Source organism: Macaca fascicularis, chromosome X, assembly GCF_037993035.2.
Source record: "Macaca fascicularis isolate 582-1 chromosome X, T2T-MFA8v1.1".
Classification (NCBI taxonomy): domain Eukaryota; kingdom Metazoa; phylum Chordata; class Mammalia; order Primates; family Cercopithecidae; genus Macaca; species Macaca fascicularis.
The window spans coordinates 99012190-99033119 of NC_088395.1; the positions used below are offsets into that span (position 1 = coordinate 99012190).

Consider the following 20930-nt stretch of genomic DNA (forward strand, 5'->3'; position numbering starts at 1 on the left):
CAAAATGTTAAGCTCAACAACACATTTCCTTTGTGGAAAGGACCAATCATTACTTCCAAGGAAGCCAACATATTGCATAGGTTTGGTCCAATTCTATAAAATTGTATTACAAAATACAAATATCAAGGAGCACCAGTCTTTGTCTATCTCAATTATCACATTCTTTGCAAAGTGAAGTAGAAAATATATTGCAATACCTTACAAATTATATTTATTTAGGTATGCTAATATAATGTTGTAGAAATAAGAGAAAATATTTATTGTGTTTAACTTTATTAAAATTTCTTTTTAGCTTTCATTCCTGGACTAAAGAAAGGTACAGTAGAAATCCACACAAACCATCACCATGTTGCATGTTTCATTTTAAAATGAATTGCTGATTTGTGTTTAAGAACTGTTTACCTTTTTGCTTCTCATAAAATATCAACTGTTTGCTTCAAACACATTTTTAATACATTTAAAATATCTGAAATCTAGGAAGGGCATTCAGTCAGTTGGATATATTATATATCTGAATGCTTTTTCTAAATTGTGTGTCATCAATATTTAGATAGTAAAATAAATGTGACCCTATAGTTATTTATTTGACTTAGTTACTTTCAAATTACCTATGAATTTAATTATTCATTTTTCTCCTGTGATAGTATAAGCATTTTCAGTGTTTTGTTTGAGCAGCCATTAAAGATATAATTATACTTTTCTGGATTCAATTCCAATTTGATCTATAAACTGTATATGTTTTCTAAACATATACTAACAAAATTAAGTTTCCATTGTTTATGAACTTGTAAATAATATGTAATATGCATTTTCTTTTCCAAATTATAACACATGTTTTACATGTAAACCTATGATAAGTTAAGGCTGTCAGACAAAATATTTCTAAAAACGTGGAGTTTAAGCAATCAGTTAAAAAATATATATATATATATATATATATATTTTGTGCTGATAAAATTTTAAAACGCTGCAGGATATACTGAATGTTCCAAATATATTTGCACTCATTGTGTATATGCACACATTTCTTCATTGTCCACTTTATATTTGGTGATGTTTCTGTCCTATTGTTCCACTGCTCTTTATAACAGTAATTTATTTCACTCATACACTTCTATCTTAAACTGCAATGTATAATACACTGATGTTTTGATGAAATAGAAATAGCACTTAAAGAAAAAAATTTCCTGAAATCAGTCATAAACCTAAATTTTTATATAAAGAAGAAACTTACCTTTAATCTTTAATTTTGACATATGAGCAATATTAACAACATACTTTATCAATTTTTGGTATTTTAAATGTGGTAGAATGTTGCTTTTGACTTTTTACATTGTGTTGGGGTAGTTCTTCTTTTCTTCTATAATCAGTTCTAATGTCCATGATACATTTTTGGCTATCATCTAAATAATGAAATGTGATCTCATTTGTCCATTTTTGCTTTGGTTGCTTGTGCCTGTTGGGTAATGTTCAAAGAGTTTTTGCACATTCATATTTCCTGAGGAGTTTCCCCCAAAGTGTTCTTCTAGTAATTTCATAGTTTGAAGTCTTAGAGTTAATTAAGTCTTTAATATGCATTGATTTGATTTTTTGTGTATGGCAAAAGATAGGGGTCTAGTTTCATTCTTCTGCATATGGATATCCAGTTTTCCAGGTAGCAATGATTAAAGAAACTGTCCTTTCCCTGATGTATTTTCTTGGAACATTTGTTGAAAATGAGTTTACTGTAGATGTATGAATTTATTTATGGGTTTTCTATTCTGTTCCGTTGGTCTATATGTCTATTTTTATGCTAGTACCATACTATTTTGGTTAGCAAAACTCTGTAGTATAATTTGACATCAGGTGATGTGATTTCTCCAATGTAGTTTTTTTTTTTTTTTTTGCTTAGGATAACTTTGGCTATTCTGGGTATTTTATGGCTCCATGTAAGTTGTAGGATTTTTTTTTTCAATTAATGTGAAGAGTGTCATGATTATTTTACATGGGTTTGCATTGAATCTATAGATTACTTTGGGAGTATGAGTATCTTAACAATATTTATTTTTCCACATACATGTAATATCTTTTCATTTTTTGTGTCTTCAATTTCTTTCATCAAAGTTTTATAGTGTTCATTGTAAAGATTTTCAATTCCTTGATTAATTTATCTTATTTTATTTGTAGCTATTGTAAATGGGATAAATTTCTTGATTCCTTAATGTTGGCACATAAACATGTTACTGATTTTTGTATGTTGATTTTGGATACGAAATCAACATTCAAAATTACTAAATTTGTTTATCAGTTCTAATCAATTTCTTGAGAAGTCTTTAGGTTTTTCTAAATATAATACCATATCATTAACAAACAAGAATAGTTTTACTTCTTCTATTTCAACTTGGATGTCCTTTATTTCTTTTTCTTGTCTGATTGCTCTAGCTAGGACTTCCAGTACTATGTTGAATGACATTGGTGACAGTGGTCATCCTTATCGTGTTCCAGATCTTAGAGAAAACACTTTTTGTTTTTTCCCCATTCAGTATGAAACTGGCTGTGGGTTTGCTGTATATGGCCTTTATTTTACTGAGGTATGTTCATCCTATACCCAATTCTTTGAGAATTTTTTTTAAATGAAGGAATGTTGAATTTATCAAGTAATTTTTCAGCATCAATTGAAATAATCATATGGGCCAGGCGCGGTGGCTCACGCCTGTAATCCCAGCACTCTGGGAGACCAAGACGGGCGGATCACGAGGTCAGGAGATCGAGACCATCGAGACCATCCTGGCTAACACGGTGAAACCCCGTCTCTACTAAAAAATATGAAAAGCTAGCCGGGTGAGGTGGTGGGCGCCTGTAGCCCCAGCTACTCTGGAGGCTGAGGCAGGAGAATGGCATAAACCCGGGAGGCGGAGCTTGCAGTGAGCTGAGATCAGGCCACTGCACTCTAGCCTGGAGGACAGAGCAAGACTCCGTCTCAAAAATAATAATAATAATAATAATCATATGATTTTTGTCTTTTATTCTATTGATATGATAAATCCCATATATAGATTTGCATACATTGAGACATCCTTGCATCTCTAGGTTAGATCCCACTTAGTCATGATGAATGACGTTTTTAATGTGTTGTTGAATTCAGTTTGCTAGTATTTTGTTGAAGATTTTTGCATCAATATTCATCAGTGATATTGGCCTGTTTTCTTTTTCTGATGTGTTGTTGGTTTTGGTATCAGGGTAATATTAGCGTCATAGAATAAGTTTTGTAGTGTTCCCTCCTTCTCTATTTTCTAGAATAGTTTGAATAGAATTGGTATTAGTTCTTTCTTAAATATGTGTTAGAAGTCAGCAGTGAAGCCCTCTGGTCCTGAGTTTTTTTTCTGCTAGAAGATTGTTTTTTCTTTCTTTTTTTTTTTTTAACTTTTAAGTTCAGGGGTACAAGTGTAGGTTTGTTAATAGGTAAACTTGTGTCACAGGGGTTTGTTGCACGGTTTGTTTCATCACCCAGGTTTTAAGCCTAGCACCCATTAGTTGTTTCTCCTAATCCTCTCTCCTCCCACCCTCCATCCTTCAAGAGACCCCAGTGTGTGGTGTTCTCTTCTGTGTGTCCTTGTGTTCTCATAATTTAGCTCTCACTAATAAGTGAGAACATGTGGTATTTGGTTTTCTGGCCCTGTGTTATTTCAGTAAAAATAATGGCCTTCTGATTGATTCATATTCCTGCAAAAGACATAATCCTGTTCTTCGTTATGGCTGCATAGTATTCCATGGTGTATATGTAGCACATATTCTTTAACCAGTCTATAATTGATTGACATTTAGGTTGATACCATATCTTTGCTACTGTGAGTAGTGCTGCAGTGAACATATGTATGTCTGTGTCTTTATAATAGAATGATTTATATTCCTTTGGATATATTCTCAGTAATGGGATTGCTGGGTCAAATGGTATTTCTGTCTTTAGGTCTTTGAGTAATTGCCACACTGTCTTCCACAGTGGCTGAAATAATTTATACTCTGACCACCAGGGGATAACTTTTCCTGTTTCTCTACAACCTCACCAGCATTTCTTACGATTTGACTTTTTAACTATAGCCATTCTGACTGGTGTGAGATAGTATCTGATTGTGGATTTGATTTGCATTTCTCTAACAATCAATGTTGCTGAGATCTTTTCATATGATTGTTGACCACATGTATGTCTTCTTTTTGAGAAGTGTCCGTTCATGTATTTTGCCAACTTTTTATCAGAGTTGTTTTTTTCTTTGTACACTTTTTTTAAATTCATTATAGATGCTGGATATTATACCTCTGTCAGACACATAGTTTGCAAAAAATTTATGTTATTCCATGGGTTCTTTGTTTACTCTGTTGATAGTTTATTTTGCTTGCAGAAGCTGTTTCATTTAATTAGATCTCATTTGTCAATTTTTGCTTCTGTTGCAATTGCTTTTGGAATTTTTGTTATGAAACTTTTGCCAGTGCCTGTGTCCTGAATGGTATTGCCTAGGTTGTCTTCCAGGAATTTTATAGTTTTGGGTTTTATGTTTAAGTCTTTAATCCATCTTGAGTTTATTTTTGTATATAGTATAAGGAAGGGGCCCAGCTTCAATCTTCTGCATATGCCAGTTATGTCAACACCATTTATTGAATAGAAATTGAATAGAAAATCCTTTCCTCAGAGTGAGTTGTAGGTGTGTGGTCTTATTTCTGGGTTCTCTATTCTATTCCATTTGTCTATGTGTCTGTTCCTGTATCAGTGCCATGCCATTCTGGTTACTATAATCTTGTGGTATAGTATAGTTTGAAGTCAGGTAGCATGATGCCTCTGGCTTTGTTCATTTTGTTTATGATTACCTTGGCTATGAGGGCTATTTTTTGGTACCATATGAATTTTAAAGTAATTTCTTAAAATTTTATTTCTGTAAAGAATATCATTGATAATTTAGTAGGAATAGCATTGAATGTATAAATTGTTTTGGGCAGGATGACCATTTTAATGATATTGATTATTTCTATCTATGAGCATAAAATGTTTTTCCATTTGTTTGTGTCATCTCTGATTTCTTTGAGCAGTGGCTTGTAGTTCTCCTTGTAGAGACTTTTCACCTCCCTGGCTAGCTGTATTCCAAGGTATTGTATTCTTGTTGTGGCAAATGTGAGTAGGCATTTGTTTGTGGCTCTCAGCTTGACTGTTGTTGATGTATAGGAATGCCAGCAATTTTTGCACATTGATTTTGTGTCCTGAGACTTTGGTGAAGTTGCTTAACAGCTTCAGAAGCTTCGGGGCTGACAAAATGTTTTGTTTTGTTTTGTTTTTAGATATAGGGTCATGTCATCTGCAAACAGAGATAGTTTGACTTCCTCTCTGCTGGAAGATTTTTATTATGGCTTTGAGCTCATTATTTTTATGGATTTGTTCAGGTTTTGGATTTCTTAATAGTTTAAACTTGATAGGCTGTATGTGTCTAGGATTTGTCAATTTCTTATAGATTTTTCCATTTATTGGCAAATAGTTGCTAATAATGGCCGCTAATCATCTTTTGAATTCCTGTGGTATCATTTGTAATGTCTCCTTTTACATCTCTGGTTTTATTCAGGTCTTCTCTCTTTTCTCTTAGTCTGGCTAAAGGCTTGTCAATTTTGTTTAAACAAAATGACTTTTTACTTCATTGATCTTTTGTATTGATTTCTTTGTTTTGATTTCATTGATTTATCTTCTATTATTATTATTTTTCTTCTACTAATGTTGGATTTTGTTTGCTCTTGCTTTGCCTGTTGTTTGAGATGCATCATTAGGCTGTTTACTTGAAGTTTTTCTCATTTTTTAGTGTAGGCATTTACAGCTATAAACTTCCCTCTAAGTACTGCTATTGCTATGTCCCATAGGGTTCAGTATGGTGTGTGTCCATTATAATTTGTTTCAAGAATTTTTTCAATTTTCTTTTTAATTTCCGCATCAACACACTGATCATTCAGCAGCATGTTGTTTAATTTCTCTGTGAATGTATAGTTTCCAAAATCTCTCTTGTAATTAATTTCGAGTTTTATTCCATTGTGGTCAGAGAAGATGCTTCATAATTTTTGATTTTTTTGAATGTTTTAAGAACTGTTTTTTGAACTAACATGTGGCCTTTCCTTGAGAATGATCTATTTGCTGAGGAGAAAAATGTGTATTCTGCTTCAGAAGGGTGAAATTTTCTGTAACTATTAGGCTTCTTTGTTCTATAGGGAGGATTAAGTTCATTTTTTTTTTTTCCTGTTGTTGTTGTTGATTTTCTGTCTGAAAGGTCCAATGCTGAAAGTGTGGTGTTGAAGTCTCCACCTATTATTGTATTGGGGCCTATCTCTATCTGTAGCTCAATAAAATTTGCTGTATATATCTAAGTGTTATAGTGTTGAGTACATATATATTTACAATTGTTGAATCCTTTTCCTGAATTGACCCATTTATCATTATATAGTGACTTTCTTTGTCTCATAGTTTTTATCTTGAAATGTAATTTGTCTGATATAAGTCTAGCTATTACCACTCTTTTTTAGTTTTCATTGGCATGAAATATCTTTTACCATCTGTTTGTTTGCAATCTATGAGTGTGTTTAAATGTGAAGTATGTTTCTTGTAGGCAATCGATTATATAGTTTTTTTAATCCATTAATCCACTCTATGCCTTTTGATTGGAGAGTTTAGTTGTTTTTACATTAAATGCTATTATTAACAAATAAGGGCTTATTCTTGCCATATTGTTATTTGTTTTCTGTTCATTTTGTGGCCTTCTCTTCCTTCTTTCCTTCCTTTTTTCTTTCTTTTAGTTAAGATGATTTTCTCTGGTGATACAATTTAGTTTTGTTTCTTTTTAATTTTTTGTCAATCGGTTATCAGTTTTTTGATTTGAGGTTACATGAAACTTGCAAATACTATCTCATAACCGATTATTTTAAGCTAATAATACTAATTTAACACTATTTGTATAAACAAACATAAAAACATAAAGAAACTCATAAATACTCTACATTTTATTCCCCTACTTTTTAGTCTTTTGCTGTTTTTATTTATATATCATTGTACTGTCTAGGTCTTGAAAAGTTGTAGTTATTATTTTTTATTGTTTCCTGTTTTAATATGTCTACTTATGATAAGAATAGTTTACACACCACAGTTACAGTGTGATAATATTCTGTATTTTTTGTGTTACTATTGCCAGTGAGTTTTGTACCTTTGTATGAATTCTTGTTACTCATTAATATTCTCTTATTTTTAATTGAGGTACTCTCTTTAGTATTTCTTGAAGGACAGGTCTGGTGTTGTTAAAATCCTTCAGCTTTCATTTTTTTGGGGGAAGTCTTTATTTCTCCTTCATGTTTACAAGATATTTTCACCAGATATGCTATTATAGGGTGAAAGCATTTTGGGCTTGGTTTGCTCCTGCTTCTGTAGTTTTCTTTAGTTGTGATGGTAGGTGGTTCAATTGAGATTTTTTTTTTAACTTTTAGATGTGGGCATTTAGTGCTATAAATTTCCATTTTATCACTGCCTTACTTGTGTCTCAGAGATTCTGGTATATTGTATCTGTGTTCTTATGAGTTTCAAATAACTTCTTGATGTCTGCTTCAATTTCATTATTTACCCAAAAGTTATTCATGACATGAACAAATTATATAATTTCCATTTAACTGTATGGTTTTGAGCAATTTTCTTAGTCTTGCTTCCTAATTTGATAGTACAATGATCTGAGGGAGTGATTTTTATTATTTCAGTTCTTTTGCATTTGCTGAGGAGTGTTTTGTGTCCAATTATGTGGTCAATTTTAGAGTATATGCTGAGTGGCATTGAGAATAATGTACATTCTGTGGTATTTGGGTAGAGATTTCTGTAAATGTCTATTAAGTACATTTGATCCAGTGCTGAGTTTAGTTCCTAAATATCTTTGTGAATTATCTGTCTAATAATGTCAGTGGGTGTTGAAATCTCCCATTATTATTTTGTGGGAGTCTAAGTCTCTTTGATGGTCTCTAAAAACTTTTTTATGAATCTGGGTGCTAATGTGTTGGGTGCATATATATTTAGGAGAGTAAGGTCTTCTTGTTGAATTGAACTCTTTACCATTATGTGATGCCCATCTTTGTCTTTTTGCTATATTTGTTGGTTTAAAATTTGTTTTGTCTGAAATTAGGATTGAAATCCCTGCTTTTTTATTTTCCATTTGTTTGTATATTTTTTCTATTCCTTTATTTTGAGCTCATGTGTGTCACTGCATGTGAGGTGTGTCTCTCGAAGACAACATAACAGTGGGTCTTGGTTCTTTATACAACTTATCACTCTGTGCCTTTTAATTGAGGGCATTTAGCTTGTTTACATTCAAAGTTAGTACTGATATGTATGGATTTGATTCTATCATCATCATGTTAGCTGGTTATTTTGCAGGCTTGTTTGTGTGGTTCTTTATAGTGTCACTGGTCTGTGTAATTCAGTATGTTTTTGTAGTGGCTGGTAACTGCCTTTCCTTTCCATATTTAGTGCTTCCATCAGAAGCTCTTGTAAGGCAGGTCGGTTGGTAATGAATTCCCTCAGCATTTGCTTGTCTGAAAATAATGTCATTTCTCCTTCACTTAGGAAGCTTAGTTTGGCCAGATATGAAACTCTGGGTTGAAATTTCGTTAAGAATATTGAATATAGGCCCCCAATCTTTTCTGGCTTGTAAGGTTTCTGCTGAGAGGTCTGATGTTAGTATGATGGGGTTCTTTTTTTTAGGTGACCTGACTCTTCTCTAGTTGCCTTTAAATTTTTTTAAAAAAATTTTGACCTTGGAGACTCTGATGACTGTGTTCGGAATGATCTTCTTGTAAAGTATCTTACTGAGGTTCTCTGAATTTTCTGAATTTGATTCTTGGCCTGTATAACTAGGCCAGGGAAGTGACCATGGATGGTATCCTGAAATATGTTTTCAAAGTTGCTTCCATTCTCCTCATCTTTTTCAGGGATAACAATGCTTCATAGATTTGTTCTCTTTTCATAATTCCATATTTTTTGGAGGTTTTATTTATTCCTTTGAATTCTTTTTTCCCTATTCTTGTCTAACTGTGTTATTTTAGAAAGCTGACCTTCATGCTCTGAGATTCATTCCATAGTTTGGTCAATTCTACTATTAATACTTGTGATTGCATTATGAAATTTTTGTAGTTTGTTTTTCAGCTCTATGAGCTCAGTATATTGTTTTCTATAAATACTTATTTTGTTTGTTAGTTGTTATGTCATTTTATTGTGATTCTTACCTTCCTTGAATTGGATTTCAATGTACTCCTGCATCTCAATGATCTTAGTTTCTATTCATATTCTGAATTCAATTTCTGTCATGTCAGCTATTTCAGCCCAGTGAAGAACTGTTGCTAGAGAGCTAGTGTGGTCATTTGGAGGAAAGAAGACAGACACTCTGGCTTTTAGAGTTGTCAGAGTTTTTGCACTGTTCTTTCTTGTCTTTGTGGGCTGATGTTCCTTTAGTCTTCGAAGTTGCTGTTTTGTAAGCTTCTTCTTTTTTTTTTTTTTTTAGTCCTATTAGATGACCTTGAGGGTTTGATTGTGGTACAAGCTTAGTTCAGTCAACTGGGTTCATTTCTGGAGAATTTAGGGGGCCAAGGCTCCACTCCTAACTTCTATACTGCATGCTATAACTCTGGGAGGCTGGTATTGGGCCCTGACTGTTCTCTGGCTCCTCAAAGTTAGGAACCCAATGTGCCAGGGAGGCCGAAATGCTCCCAGACTACTGATCACTAAACTTTGATGGCTGGTGACAGTCAAAACATTTGGTAGGTCAGTGGCAGCGGGATCTGTCCTTGTTTGCATATGCCAGCAGCAGTGACAGCGGCAGCACTGTGTGGTACATGCATGTTTGCTGTGGCAGGGTGCTAGTGGATATTGGGGTACCAGTCTCCCTGCAGACATTCACAGCAGTGACAGAGGCAGCACGGATCTCTAGGATGGGGATCCCCTCTGGCGACTATGCATGTGGTCATGCTGGTGGTAGTTTTAGCACAAGGGCTGGATGCTGTCGGGTGCAGGTCTTTGTGCACACTCTGTGTGCACTCATGCCGGCAGAGGTCCCTACTCAGGGAGTGGGAGGGTCTGCTGTTCTCTGTTACTAGTTTCACTCTGACATCATTGGCACAGGGGCAGGTGCCTGGTAAAGGTGGGGCTGGTGGGCTCTGTTCCCACAAAGGCTCTGACTGCAATGACGGTACAGTGGGGAGAGAGGAGGCAGTGTGAACTCATGCTGGCAGCAGTGGAAAGGCAGGGTACACACACACACACACACACACACACATCCCACACACACTGAGGGGACAGGGAATGCAAAAGCCACGTTACACACACTCACCAGCAAGGCAATATGGGGAGTGGCCGTGGACCTGGGGGTAGATGTAGTTGGGGAGGGAGGGTGTGGGCTAGTGCATGGCCATGGGCTCTGCTCTGCTGGAGCTCTCTGCCAGTGTGGTGCAGTCCACCAGTGCAGAAGCTATGATGCAAGTCCACAGGGCAACAGAGGTTGCACTGCAAGGAGGTAGAGTCAGGCTGGGCCTCCGGGACAGGCCAGTAGACCAAGGGGTGCACAGGTTGCACCATCCCCTTCTGATGGGCCTGCCGAGTTCAGGTCTGACAGTTCCACTAGGGATAAATTCTCCTATTAAAGCAAGTCAAGCCTGGGGTGTGAGAATCTCTGACCATGCTCTGCTACAGATGCTCCCGCACCAAACCCTCTGCGCTCCTCACTGGATGAAATACTGCCCCTACCACTTCTCTAAGCAGCTGTCTCTGCCAATGCAAGCGTCTGTGGTGGTCAAGTTGTTTCCTACTGCTAGGATTCCAGAAGTCCATGGTGAGAGCTAATTGCTCCTTACCAGTTCAACTTACCTGTTCCCTAAGAGTTACTGGGGGTCAGGAACGAGTCCTGCTGCACAGTAGCCCCTTGCAGTATTCCCAGCTTCCTCCTCCTTCAGCCCATTTTTGTCTTCCCTTTGTCCACTCTCAGTGCCTTTCCTCTGAAGATATGTTAAGAGTGCAGCAGCTGTCAGGATCCCTCAGTGGCAGCCGTTCCACCTGGCTGCTTCTAGTTGGCCATCTTGCTCAGCTCCGATCATTTAACCTCTTAAAGTCTGTTTACTCATTTGTAAAATATAAATACCAATAGCAACTATTGCAAAGAATTTAACAGTGCCCCTTAGACACTGTAGATGTTAAATATTATGCTAATATAATAATAGCATTCTTATTTTTCCATTAACTTTTAGGCAAAATCAATTTCATTTTGTTTTTATTTCAAATATAAATAAAAGAGGTACTGCTTGTTTTCATTAACCTGTGAAATATTTTTCTATGAATTAAAAAATAAAGCTGTGTGCATAATTCTGTTCTTTTATCATTATTAGTATTTTCAGCCACTTATATCTTAAGAAACAGAGGAGATAATTATTTTTACGAGTTTATCAAATTATCTTGTAATTGTTAAATACACCTTGAAGTCTCCATTCCCATAACTAAATCTGGTTTGTCTTTAACCTTTAATTAAGCTAACCTCTCTGTTTAGCAATGTCTGACCGTAAAGATGATAAGCCAGGTACCAATGTGTAACTTGCATTTTTTAGCATATTTTAAAACTTCAGCAAAGTCTTGATGTAAATGAATAGATGTATGCATATCAGTCTATGGTTATAGTATCTTTACCCACACATGTCTCATTAAAATTATTGGGGACATTTGTCCTTTATTTTGTTTTTCACTTAGTCTTCAAAGTTTTATGTGTAGACTCTTTATAAATAGTTTAAATTCAGATTGTTAGTAATAAAGAAAAATATCACTTTAAGAATCTGACAGCAATATTTGCCTTTTAACATCCATGGGAACAGTATATTTTGTCTAACTTAAGTATCTGACACCAAACATTAAACATAACATTTCCTTTGTAATCTTATCCTTTGATACATTTTAGTGTATGAGATATTTCAAGTAAAGATGTGAAACATGTAAATTAATTGTCTTTTTTATCCCTCAGAGATAACCAAGGTATTTATTAAATTCCCTGAAGCCATATGACAAGACATACAGCTAAACTCAAACTAAATTATCTGGCTCTTGTAAGCTTTATGTTTGACATCATGATAATCCACATTTTGTTCTTTTACAAAAGTGATGCAATGAATTTATAAATTAACACAGAGATATTGATTACAATAATTTCATAAAGACAAAGAGAAGCCTCACAATTGTGACACTGGGCTTGTTTGACATTCCTCATACCTAAACATTTTACTACCTTTTACACTTTTACCTTTGATCCAGCAATCCCACTACTGGGTATCTATCCAGGGGAAAAGAAGTCATTATATGAAAAGGATACTTGCACATGCATGTTTATAGCAGCACAATTCACAATTGTGAAAATATGGAACCAGCCTAAATGCCCACCAAACAATGAGCTAATAAAGAAAATCTGTGTGTGTGTGTGTGTGTGTGTGTGTGTGTGTGTGTGTATATATATATATGCTGGATATATATATAGATAGATAGATAGATATATGCTGGATCAAATGGTAGATCTACTTTTAGTTCTTTAAGAAATCTCCATACTGTTTCTCAAAAGGGTTGTACTAATTTACATTCCCTTCAACAGTGTAAAAGTGTTCACTTTTCACCACATCCATGCCAACATCTATTAATTTATTATTTTTTCATTATGGCCATGTTTGCCAGAATAAGGTGGTATCATTCATACACACACACACACACACACACACACACACACACACACACACACCAACCATGGAATACTACTCAGGCATAAAAAGGAACAAAATAATGGCATTTGCAGCAGCCTGGATGGAATTGGAGACCATTATTCCCAGTGAAGTAACTCAGCAATTGAAAATCAAACCTCGTATGTTCTCACTCATAAGTGGGAGCTAAGCTATGAGGATGCAAAGACATAAGAATGATACAATGGACTTTAGGGACTTAGGGGAAAGGGTAGGAGAGGGGTGAGAAATAAAAGGCTACACATTGAGTACAGTGTACACTGCTTGGGTGATAGGTGCACCAAAATCTCAGAAATCACCACTAAAGGGCTTATTCATGTAAAAAAAAAAAAAATTTTTTTTAATGTGATTGCTATAGAAAAAGAGGAGGGAACATATAAAGGATGAGTATAATTTAAGACTTTGGATGAATACTCTTGAATTGTATTAAAACTGATTTCCATCAAAGACCAGTATAAATTATTGAAATTGTTTCTTAAAAACATAAGTGTACATTTCATTTTTATAGATTTATTAATACATATTTGTTTATATTTACATATAAAACTGGGGCTAAGATTTTTCAAATAATAAGATTTCATAGTTATTTCATAATTACTATACTAGCAAAAATTATAAATACTATAGAAAATCATATTTGGAGCAATCTTTCATTGTTTGTCTGACTCAAATTTTTAAGTATATTTAAATTCAAAGTTTTAAGTATATTTAAAAAGATGTCTAACATAAATATGTAACAGTGTATTTACCCCAGAAACTTTAGTGATTAATAAGAATAATGACGTAGGAAGAGATCAGGAAGGTTCACATGTTTTTATACATCATAAGAAGCACATTTACAATGAAGAATAATTTGGCTTTTAATAATAAGAGAAGTGTTTATAATAATGTAACAGGATGACATAATTGCTCATCACAATTGGAAGCTATCTTTAAGGCCTGAAAGCACATGCAATCTATCTGAGTCGATCTATTATTTTTAGTAATCAATGAAATTTCAGTTACTTGTGATAATAAAGATGATAATATTTTTCTCTAAGATATAACCTTGCATAATAATAGAAAGACTGATGAGATGGTCAGTTACGTTAAACTTAGAAGAAACATTTCTTACTAGAAAAGAACATCTTGCAGTTCTCGAAACTCATTTTTTTCTGTCAACACAGCAAAAATTCAAAATATGTAAAAAGCCTTATTATCCCATTAAATGTAGAGCTGAAAGCCTCTTCAGCCTGCCTATTGAATTAGCAAATACAAAATTGAGTACTTTGATTGATGTCACCCTGCCAAAGATTCAGCCAAGAGAATTTGGGTAGCTTTATTAAAGCTGGGTTGGATGGTGAGTCTGAGCATTAATTTTTTATGTAGTAGAACACAAGGTCAAAACTTGCCTTCTGGAACTGCCTTTCCTTGTACTATAATAGATTATCAGATTGAAAAGTACTATCAGAATACAGAACAGAGTATAAAGATTAAGTGCTAGCTATTTATACATCAAGGAACATGAAGTATTTTGATTGTTGTTATTATTATGTAACATAACAGTAACTCCCCCAAATACCCAAACAATAAGAAAATGTAAATTATCTGTTTTAACTGTTAACTGGATGGTGGAGGTGAGTGAGATTCACTGATTGAATGATACAAAAGGCATTATATTTAACATAGAAAGTTATAAATATTTTACAATCTTACTTATGAACATCTGCGTTATGGTTGAAAATGAAGGCTTTCATGAAAATAATCCTGTATAACTATATAAAATAATATGCAGGACACGCATGACCCTTATTTATTCCCCATTAGTTTCTTATAGTTTGAAAGTGTAATAGCTTTGATTTCTTCATCTGAAAATGTGCAATAGTAATATGTTAGAACAAACATTTGTAAAACACTTATATCATAAATGCTCAATATATTTTGGTTTCTCATTGCAATAAGTGACTGCAAAATCATTAAAAGTAAAAATCATGGACATATAATGCAAAGACGTGAAAAAGTAAATTGACTCTCACAAGTCACAATTTAAAATATCTATACACTTCTATTTTTAAATTTCTTTTTAGAATAAAATGTACTAACTCTATCCATTATGCTCCAACTACAATTGCATCACAATTAATAATTGCTGTATCCATTCCATATATTTCCAGGAGAGTTATTTTGCTTGCCAAATATTGATATAAGCAAATAAACTTACCAAGTATCGCTGATTTTTTTATTATCACTCACTCAATCAAGGCACAAATTGAGAACAACATTTTTAGCATATATTAAGCAGTGGTAAGATCATCATCTTGTCAGAGAAGGATTTTAGTATATCTTTTTAGGGATAACGTATTGCACTTTTTTTTGTTAAATTTTAAATTGAAGTATTACATTGTGAAGCTACAGAACCCCATGATTATAAAGTGCTTTTCTTAGCAAAGCTTCTCTGACATGACAAATATACAATTTTTTATGATCTCTGAGAAATATGCTTTTCTTTTCTTTTCTTTCTTTTTTTTTTTTTTTTTGTGAGACAGAGTTTTGTTCTGTTGTCCAGGCTAGAGTGCAATGGCGCGATCTCGGCTCACTGCATTCTCCGCCTCCTGGGTTCAAGCAATTCTCCTGCCTTGGCCTCTAGAATAGATGGGATTACAGGCATGCACCACCACGCCTGGCTAATTTTTGTATTTTCAGTAGGATGGGGTTTCACCTTGTTGGCCAGGCTGAACTCTGAGAAATATGCTTTCTACCTGTTTGTTTAACTTGAACTTGAAAACAAACACACACACACAACTTCCCAACTGGATTACACTATTAACACATCAGAAAGGATATAAGAAAGGACTGCAAAGATAGTACTTAATGTTTTTAATTTTTTGAACTTTACAAACTTAATACTGTCATCCTATTGTTCAGTTAACATCCCTGAATCCTAAATTTCTTCAGATTCTAAAACAAAAAGTTCCAGATGATTTTATATTACATTATTTACTTACTGGGACTTACATCTTCATTAAAAAATCAGTATGATTGTTGTTAAATAATTCTTCCATTAGCAATTCTGAGCCTTTACTCTGCGGCAGGCCTTGTGGTAGGAGCTGGGCTTCAGAAATAAGTATACTGCAATCTGATTCTGGGAAATATTTAGATTCATAAATAGATAATTGTAACATAATATAGTAAGTGAAGATGGAGGTATAGAAAGCGTTTTCACCTCTGGAGAAATAAGAAGGGTATTTTCAATAGGTCTCTTAGTTAAGAGACCTAACATTTTTGTCTGTAAATCCTTAATATTGGCGAACTAATAATGTGTACTCACCACTGACAACAATACTTTATCCTTTGATGAATACCCTACAATGGAGTGATTGAATTCTGTATATCAGTAAAAGGTGGATATATACCAGATGGCGTCGCACTCTGTTGCCCAGCAGTGCAGTGGCACAGTCATGGCTCACTGTAGCCTAGAACTGCTGGGCTCAAGTGATCCTCCTGCCTCAGCCTTCCCAGTAGCTGTGACTATAGGCATGTGCCACCACTCCTGGACTTGGATAATGTTTTATTAGAATCATATAGCATAATTATCTCTTTGGTTAACCTCTTAGCATCAGTAGCATCTTTGTGAAGTGAGAGCGCATCATCAGATTATAAGAAATGACAGGAGGACTCTATTCTTGGGATAGTTTTTTTCAGTGTCTTGAGAATTAACAAATATTTATTTTTCTAGAATAACTTAAATGTAAGCTCACTAGAATGTACGCTCTATGATGGCAGCAGTCTTGTCTGAGTTGTTCACCTGTGTTTCTGTAGTTCCTTCAACAACATCTAGCACATAGAAGGTTTTTAATAAATATTCATTCAGCGAATTCCTACCTAATGTAGCATTCATTTGTCTATTCCCTTAGGAAAGTCTAATAATTGTTCTAGGTATCTTACAAATATATACAAGACCTGGACATAATAACTAAGGTAGAATTTTCAAGCTAATTAACTACCGGAAAACTCAAATTAGTAATTATATATATTTTTATTTTGTACCGATAAGTGTTATTATGTATTTATATTTTTATCTATTAGACTCGGGCAAGCTTGAGGAAGTTGTTTGTATTCTAAATTCTGTACTCAAAATAGTTTCAATCTGGCCTGCAAAAAAAGCTGAATTAGTCTCATAAATACAACAAAACCCTTATTGCCAAGGAGAGGCATATACTATGCAAATTCTGATCTGAGGGAATTTCAGTTGTTTCAAAAGCCATGATATTTGGGTTCCTCTGGATTCTAGCATTACATAAACAGGAAGAGAGGCGAAAATAAGCAGGAGTGATACAAGCAATTTTCAGGATGACAATTTGAAATCACGTATTCCAGCTCAACTTTCCAGAAAGTGACACCTGCACCTCTGTGGGGGTGTTTTCATGCACAAGCTGAATTGTACCTGTTCCAAATGGCCAGATGCACCTATACCCTGAATGTGGGTATACACCCACATTTGCCAAGCATTTTAAAATATGCTCTTTAAAGCGTAGTTTTGTATCCATTCTGATGACTTCTAGCCTGTAAACACAGGACCCACGTTAATTTAAATTTTAGTATCACAATAGAATGGCATTTGAAAAGTATAGTTATGATGGTATCATACTACCAGAAATCTAGATGTGAATAAGGTATTTCACTCACTTTTGACCTCTTCTGGTTTACTCCTGTGTCTGAAAAAAGAAAACAAGGCATGAAGGTATATTTCTGGCACTATAGGTGGGTGAAAGGCGCCCACTCTGAGCTCTGAGCCAAAATGTTTGCCAGAGGCTTAAATAACTAATTAGGCTTGGGGAACGCCATGGCTTCTTAGAGACATACACCTATAAACTCAGGCATATTTACACTTGCATGTTCATTTACCACAGAATTTACTTATCCTTTATCTCGTCTCTCATGATATTTCTGTATTTTTCTTCTTAGGCAGAGCCAAGTTTTATGAGTTTATTTGGTCATTTTCTGCCTGTATTCCTACTCCTGCTTTTCTTTTTCCTCTTCAGATCCTCATGCAGCTCAACTGAGGACATAATAATATATCTCTTCTTTCTCACTCCCTTCTGTTCTTACTATCAAAAATATTCCTAAACCATCTACCTCTCCACCCTTTTCATCACTTTTACCTATTGCATTTATGAAAATAACAGGAATTATGCCACAAAAATTATATATATATTAATTTTTATATATACACATATATGAATATATATCTATACACACACACATATATATCCTTTAAATTGCTAATATTATCACATCAGCCACTTTATTAAACAACATGATCTTACTTGGACCCAACAAATAATTAATTCTGGTATGTTGTTTTTAACATCTATAATTAAATAATAATAATAATGCTAAGAACAAAAACAACAATAATGACATAATAGATTTTACAAATAAAATTGATATTCAAGGCAGACAGATATAAAACAACTTTGTAAGCATAGTAAAGCAATATAACCCTCCTACTTGTACAAAAGCAGAAAAAAATTTTCCCAATACGTAAACATAATGGTTGATAACTGATGCTAGTAGATGAAAGAATAGTCAATACATTCTTAGTACTTCTGATGCTAAGAACTTGCCCAAAAGAGATAAGAGAGATTCTCATCCTGAAAGAGTAATGAGAACATCAGAGTCAAATTAGTAGACAGGTGAGGACATGAATTATCTTTGGAGTAGATCAACTAATTATATGATTTATAACAATAAAACTTAAAACATAATTTGTATTTCCTAAATTTCTACAGGTTTTTCCCTCCACATATCTTTATGTCGCATATTCTGTGCTATTTTTCCTCCTTGCATTTATTGTGATTAAGCTGTCAAGTTTATGTCAGAAATAGGCATTTACAATGAACAAAACCTACAGTGTGAATCTGGATGCAGGATGAAGTCATGCCCATCCTGTAGAAATAACATGCTACATTCTGTATTGATGATCCTGAAAGATCTATGTATTTATAATGAACCTGTCATCAAAAGAACTTAAGCCAGATGTGAGAAAGAGAGAGTCCAGAGACCATGGTTCTCTATGTAATACACAGAATGGAGATGGCATGAACAGTGACACTGAACTTTTGTGCCCTGTGTCACTACAATGCATGCCCAGGAGATCTTGTTCCAAGAGAAAGAAAGAAAAAAAGAAAGAAAGAAAGAAAGAAAGAAAGAAAGAAAGAAAGAAAGAAAGAAAGAAAGAAAGAAAGAAAGAAAGAAAGAAAGAAAGAAAGAAAGAAAGAAACAGAAAGAAAGAAAGAAGGAAGGAAGGAAGGAAGGAAGGAAGGAAGGAAGGAAGGAAGGAAGGAAGGGAGGGAGGGAGGGAGGGAGGGAGGGAGGGAGGGAGGGAGGGAGGAAAGAAGGCATTTGGTCCTTGGGACATTTACTGAAATGACAACTGGAAGAACAATTAATGACAACTGTGAGTTTTGGTGCAGATCTTAGGGAATCCTAAGCTGAGAATTTGACAGCCGAATGACTATAATTAACTACGAAAAGGTCAACTAGAGAAAACAAGGCACATACTTAAGGAGACTCTTATTAAGCTTGTCTTGTGGTATATTTTGTGATCTATTTTCATATGAACTGAAACAGGTCTAACTTTTAAAAGGAAGAAAGGGTTGAGTAAAATATGAGTGACCATATTTTCTCTATTCATATTCATTTAAAAAATATGGCTTAACTGTTATTCCCAGAATCATAGCTCAAATTTCATTAAAGCAGTTTAAAAGGGAAAGAGGAGGAGAAAGAGCAAGAAGAAAGAGAATGCATGCTACATAATAAATCACGCTTTGAAAATTCCAAGGTCCCTCGTAAAATTATGAAGAAGTGAAATTGAGCAAGTATAGTGCATTCCTCCCTGTACTGCATTTCCAGAAGTATGTTGTATAGCCCTAACAGCTTTATACAAGAGATTTGGTTTGTTAATATCTTGTATTCAGTCTCTATTCTTAGTTGTGTATTTATGTATTTATTTTTATTGTATATATTTAAGGTGTTCAACATGATGTTTTTGTACACATTTGCATAGTAAAAAGATCACTACAGTCAGACAAAAACATTAACCTACCCATAAATACCGTAGCTACCATTTTTTAAATAGTAAGAGCACTTAAAATCTATTCTCTTATTATCTTAGTAAACTTTTTGTATACTATGCAATAATATTAACTTTAGACCTCATGCTGTACATTATTAGAACTCTAGACCTATTCATCCTACATAGCTGCAACTTTTTACTCTGTGACCAATTTATCCCCATTTTCTCCCCCTCTTTATCCTTGGTAACCACTGTTCTACTCTTTATTTCTATGTATTTAACTTAGTTTTACATATCATATATAATTGAGATCATGCAGTATTTTTCTTTCTATGTTTGGCTTATTTCACATAGGATAATGTCCTCTAGACCCATCTCTGTTGTCACAAATGGTAGTATATCCTCTTTTAAGGCTGAATAATATTATGGAATATCAAGAAGTCCCAAATTATTTGTAGCACAAAAATATGGTTTATGTTGGCAATAGCTGGCAGGAAACTCCCTGGTTTTGAATTTAATATAGGCGAATATGCACTAATTGGAAAACTGTAGTCTTTAATGGTGACAAATCATACTCTTTCAAAGTTTACATTTTATCATCAAACTTACATTATCTTAGTTGCTTATAAGAACTACTGTGAGCTGTGATTAATTCGCTTTCAATTTTTACATTTTCTGTATTTATTATTTTTTGTGCTAATTGGCTCTGAGCCTCTGGGTACAATTTGAAGAATTAGAAACTACTTACATTTCTACAATAGACTAATGAGCCACTTAAACTTTAACGTAACCCACATTATATTAGGAGACAAAATTTTTACATCAGTGGTTGTGACAAACAAGTTGCTGTAACTCAATTAGTTTGAATTTGCATTTTCCAGCATAACAACCTTTATTGTGATATTATCTTCACTTCTGAATAGCTAGATGGGAAGTATTCAAATAAATTTCTGTGAACATTTTTTATGTCACATAATCATTTTATTTTGTTCTCTCTCACAATTTCTCATAGTAAAACATGTTTGCTTTGGAGAAAGCTGCATTTTTTGTGTGCATTGATGAGCTGAAGTAAAACTATCATTATGTC

At 34.1% G+C, this 20930-nt stretch overlaps 1 protein-coding gene across 8 annotated transcripts in view; it reads left to right on the forward strand.

Annotated features, from left to right (window-relative positions):
* Positions 1-20930, forward strand: part of PCDH11X (protocadherin 11 X-linked) — an 800164-nt gene that overhangs the window by 644172 nt on the left and 135062 nt on the right. For 5 of the 8 annotated variants that reach the window (XM_065538520.1, XM_045383950.3, XM_015443920.4 and 2 more), the window contains one exon: positions 293-316. The exons of the other annotated variants lie outside the window; for them this stretch is intronic. In XM_065538520.1, the coding sequence (XP_065394592.1) occupies positions 293-316 (24 nt within the window). The remainder of the gene's footprint in view (positions 1-292; positions 317-20930) is intronic. 8 annotated transcript variants of the gene reach the window in all.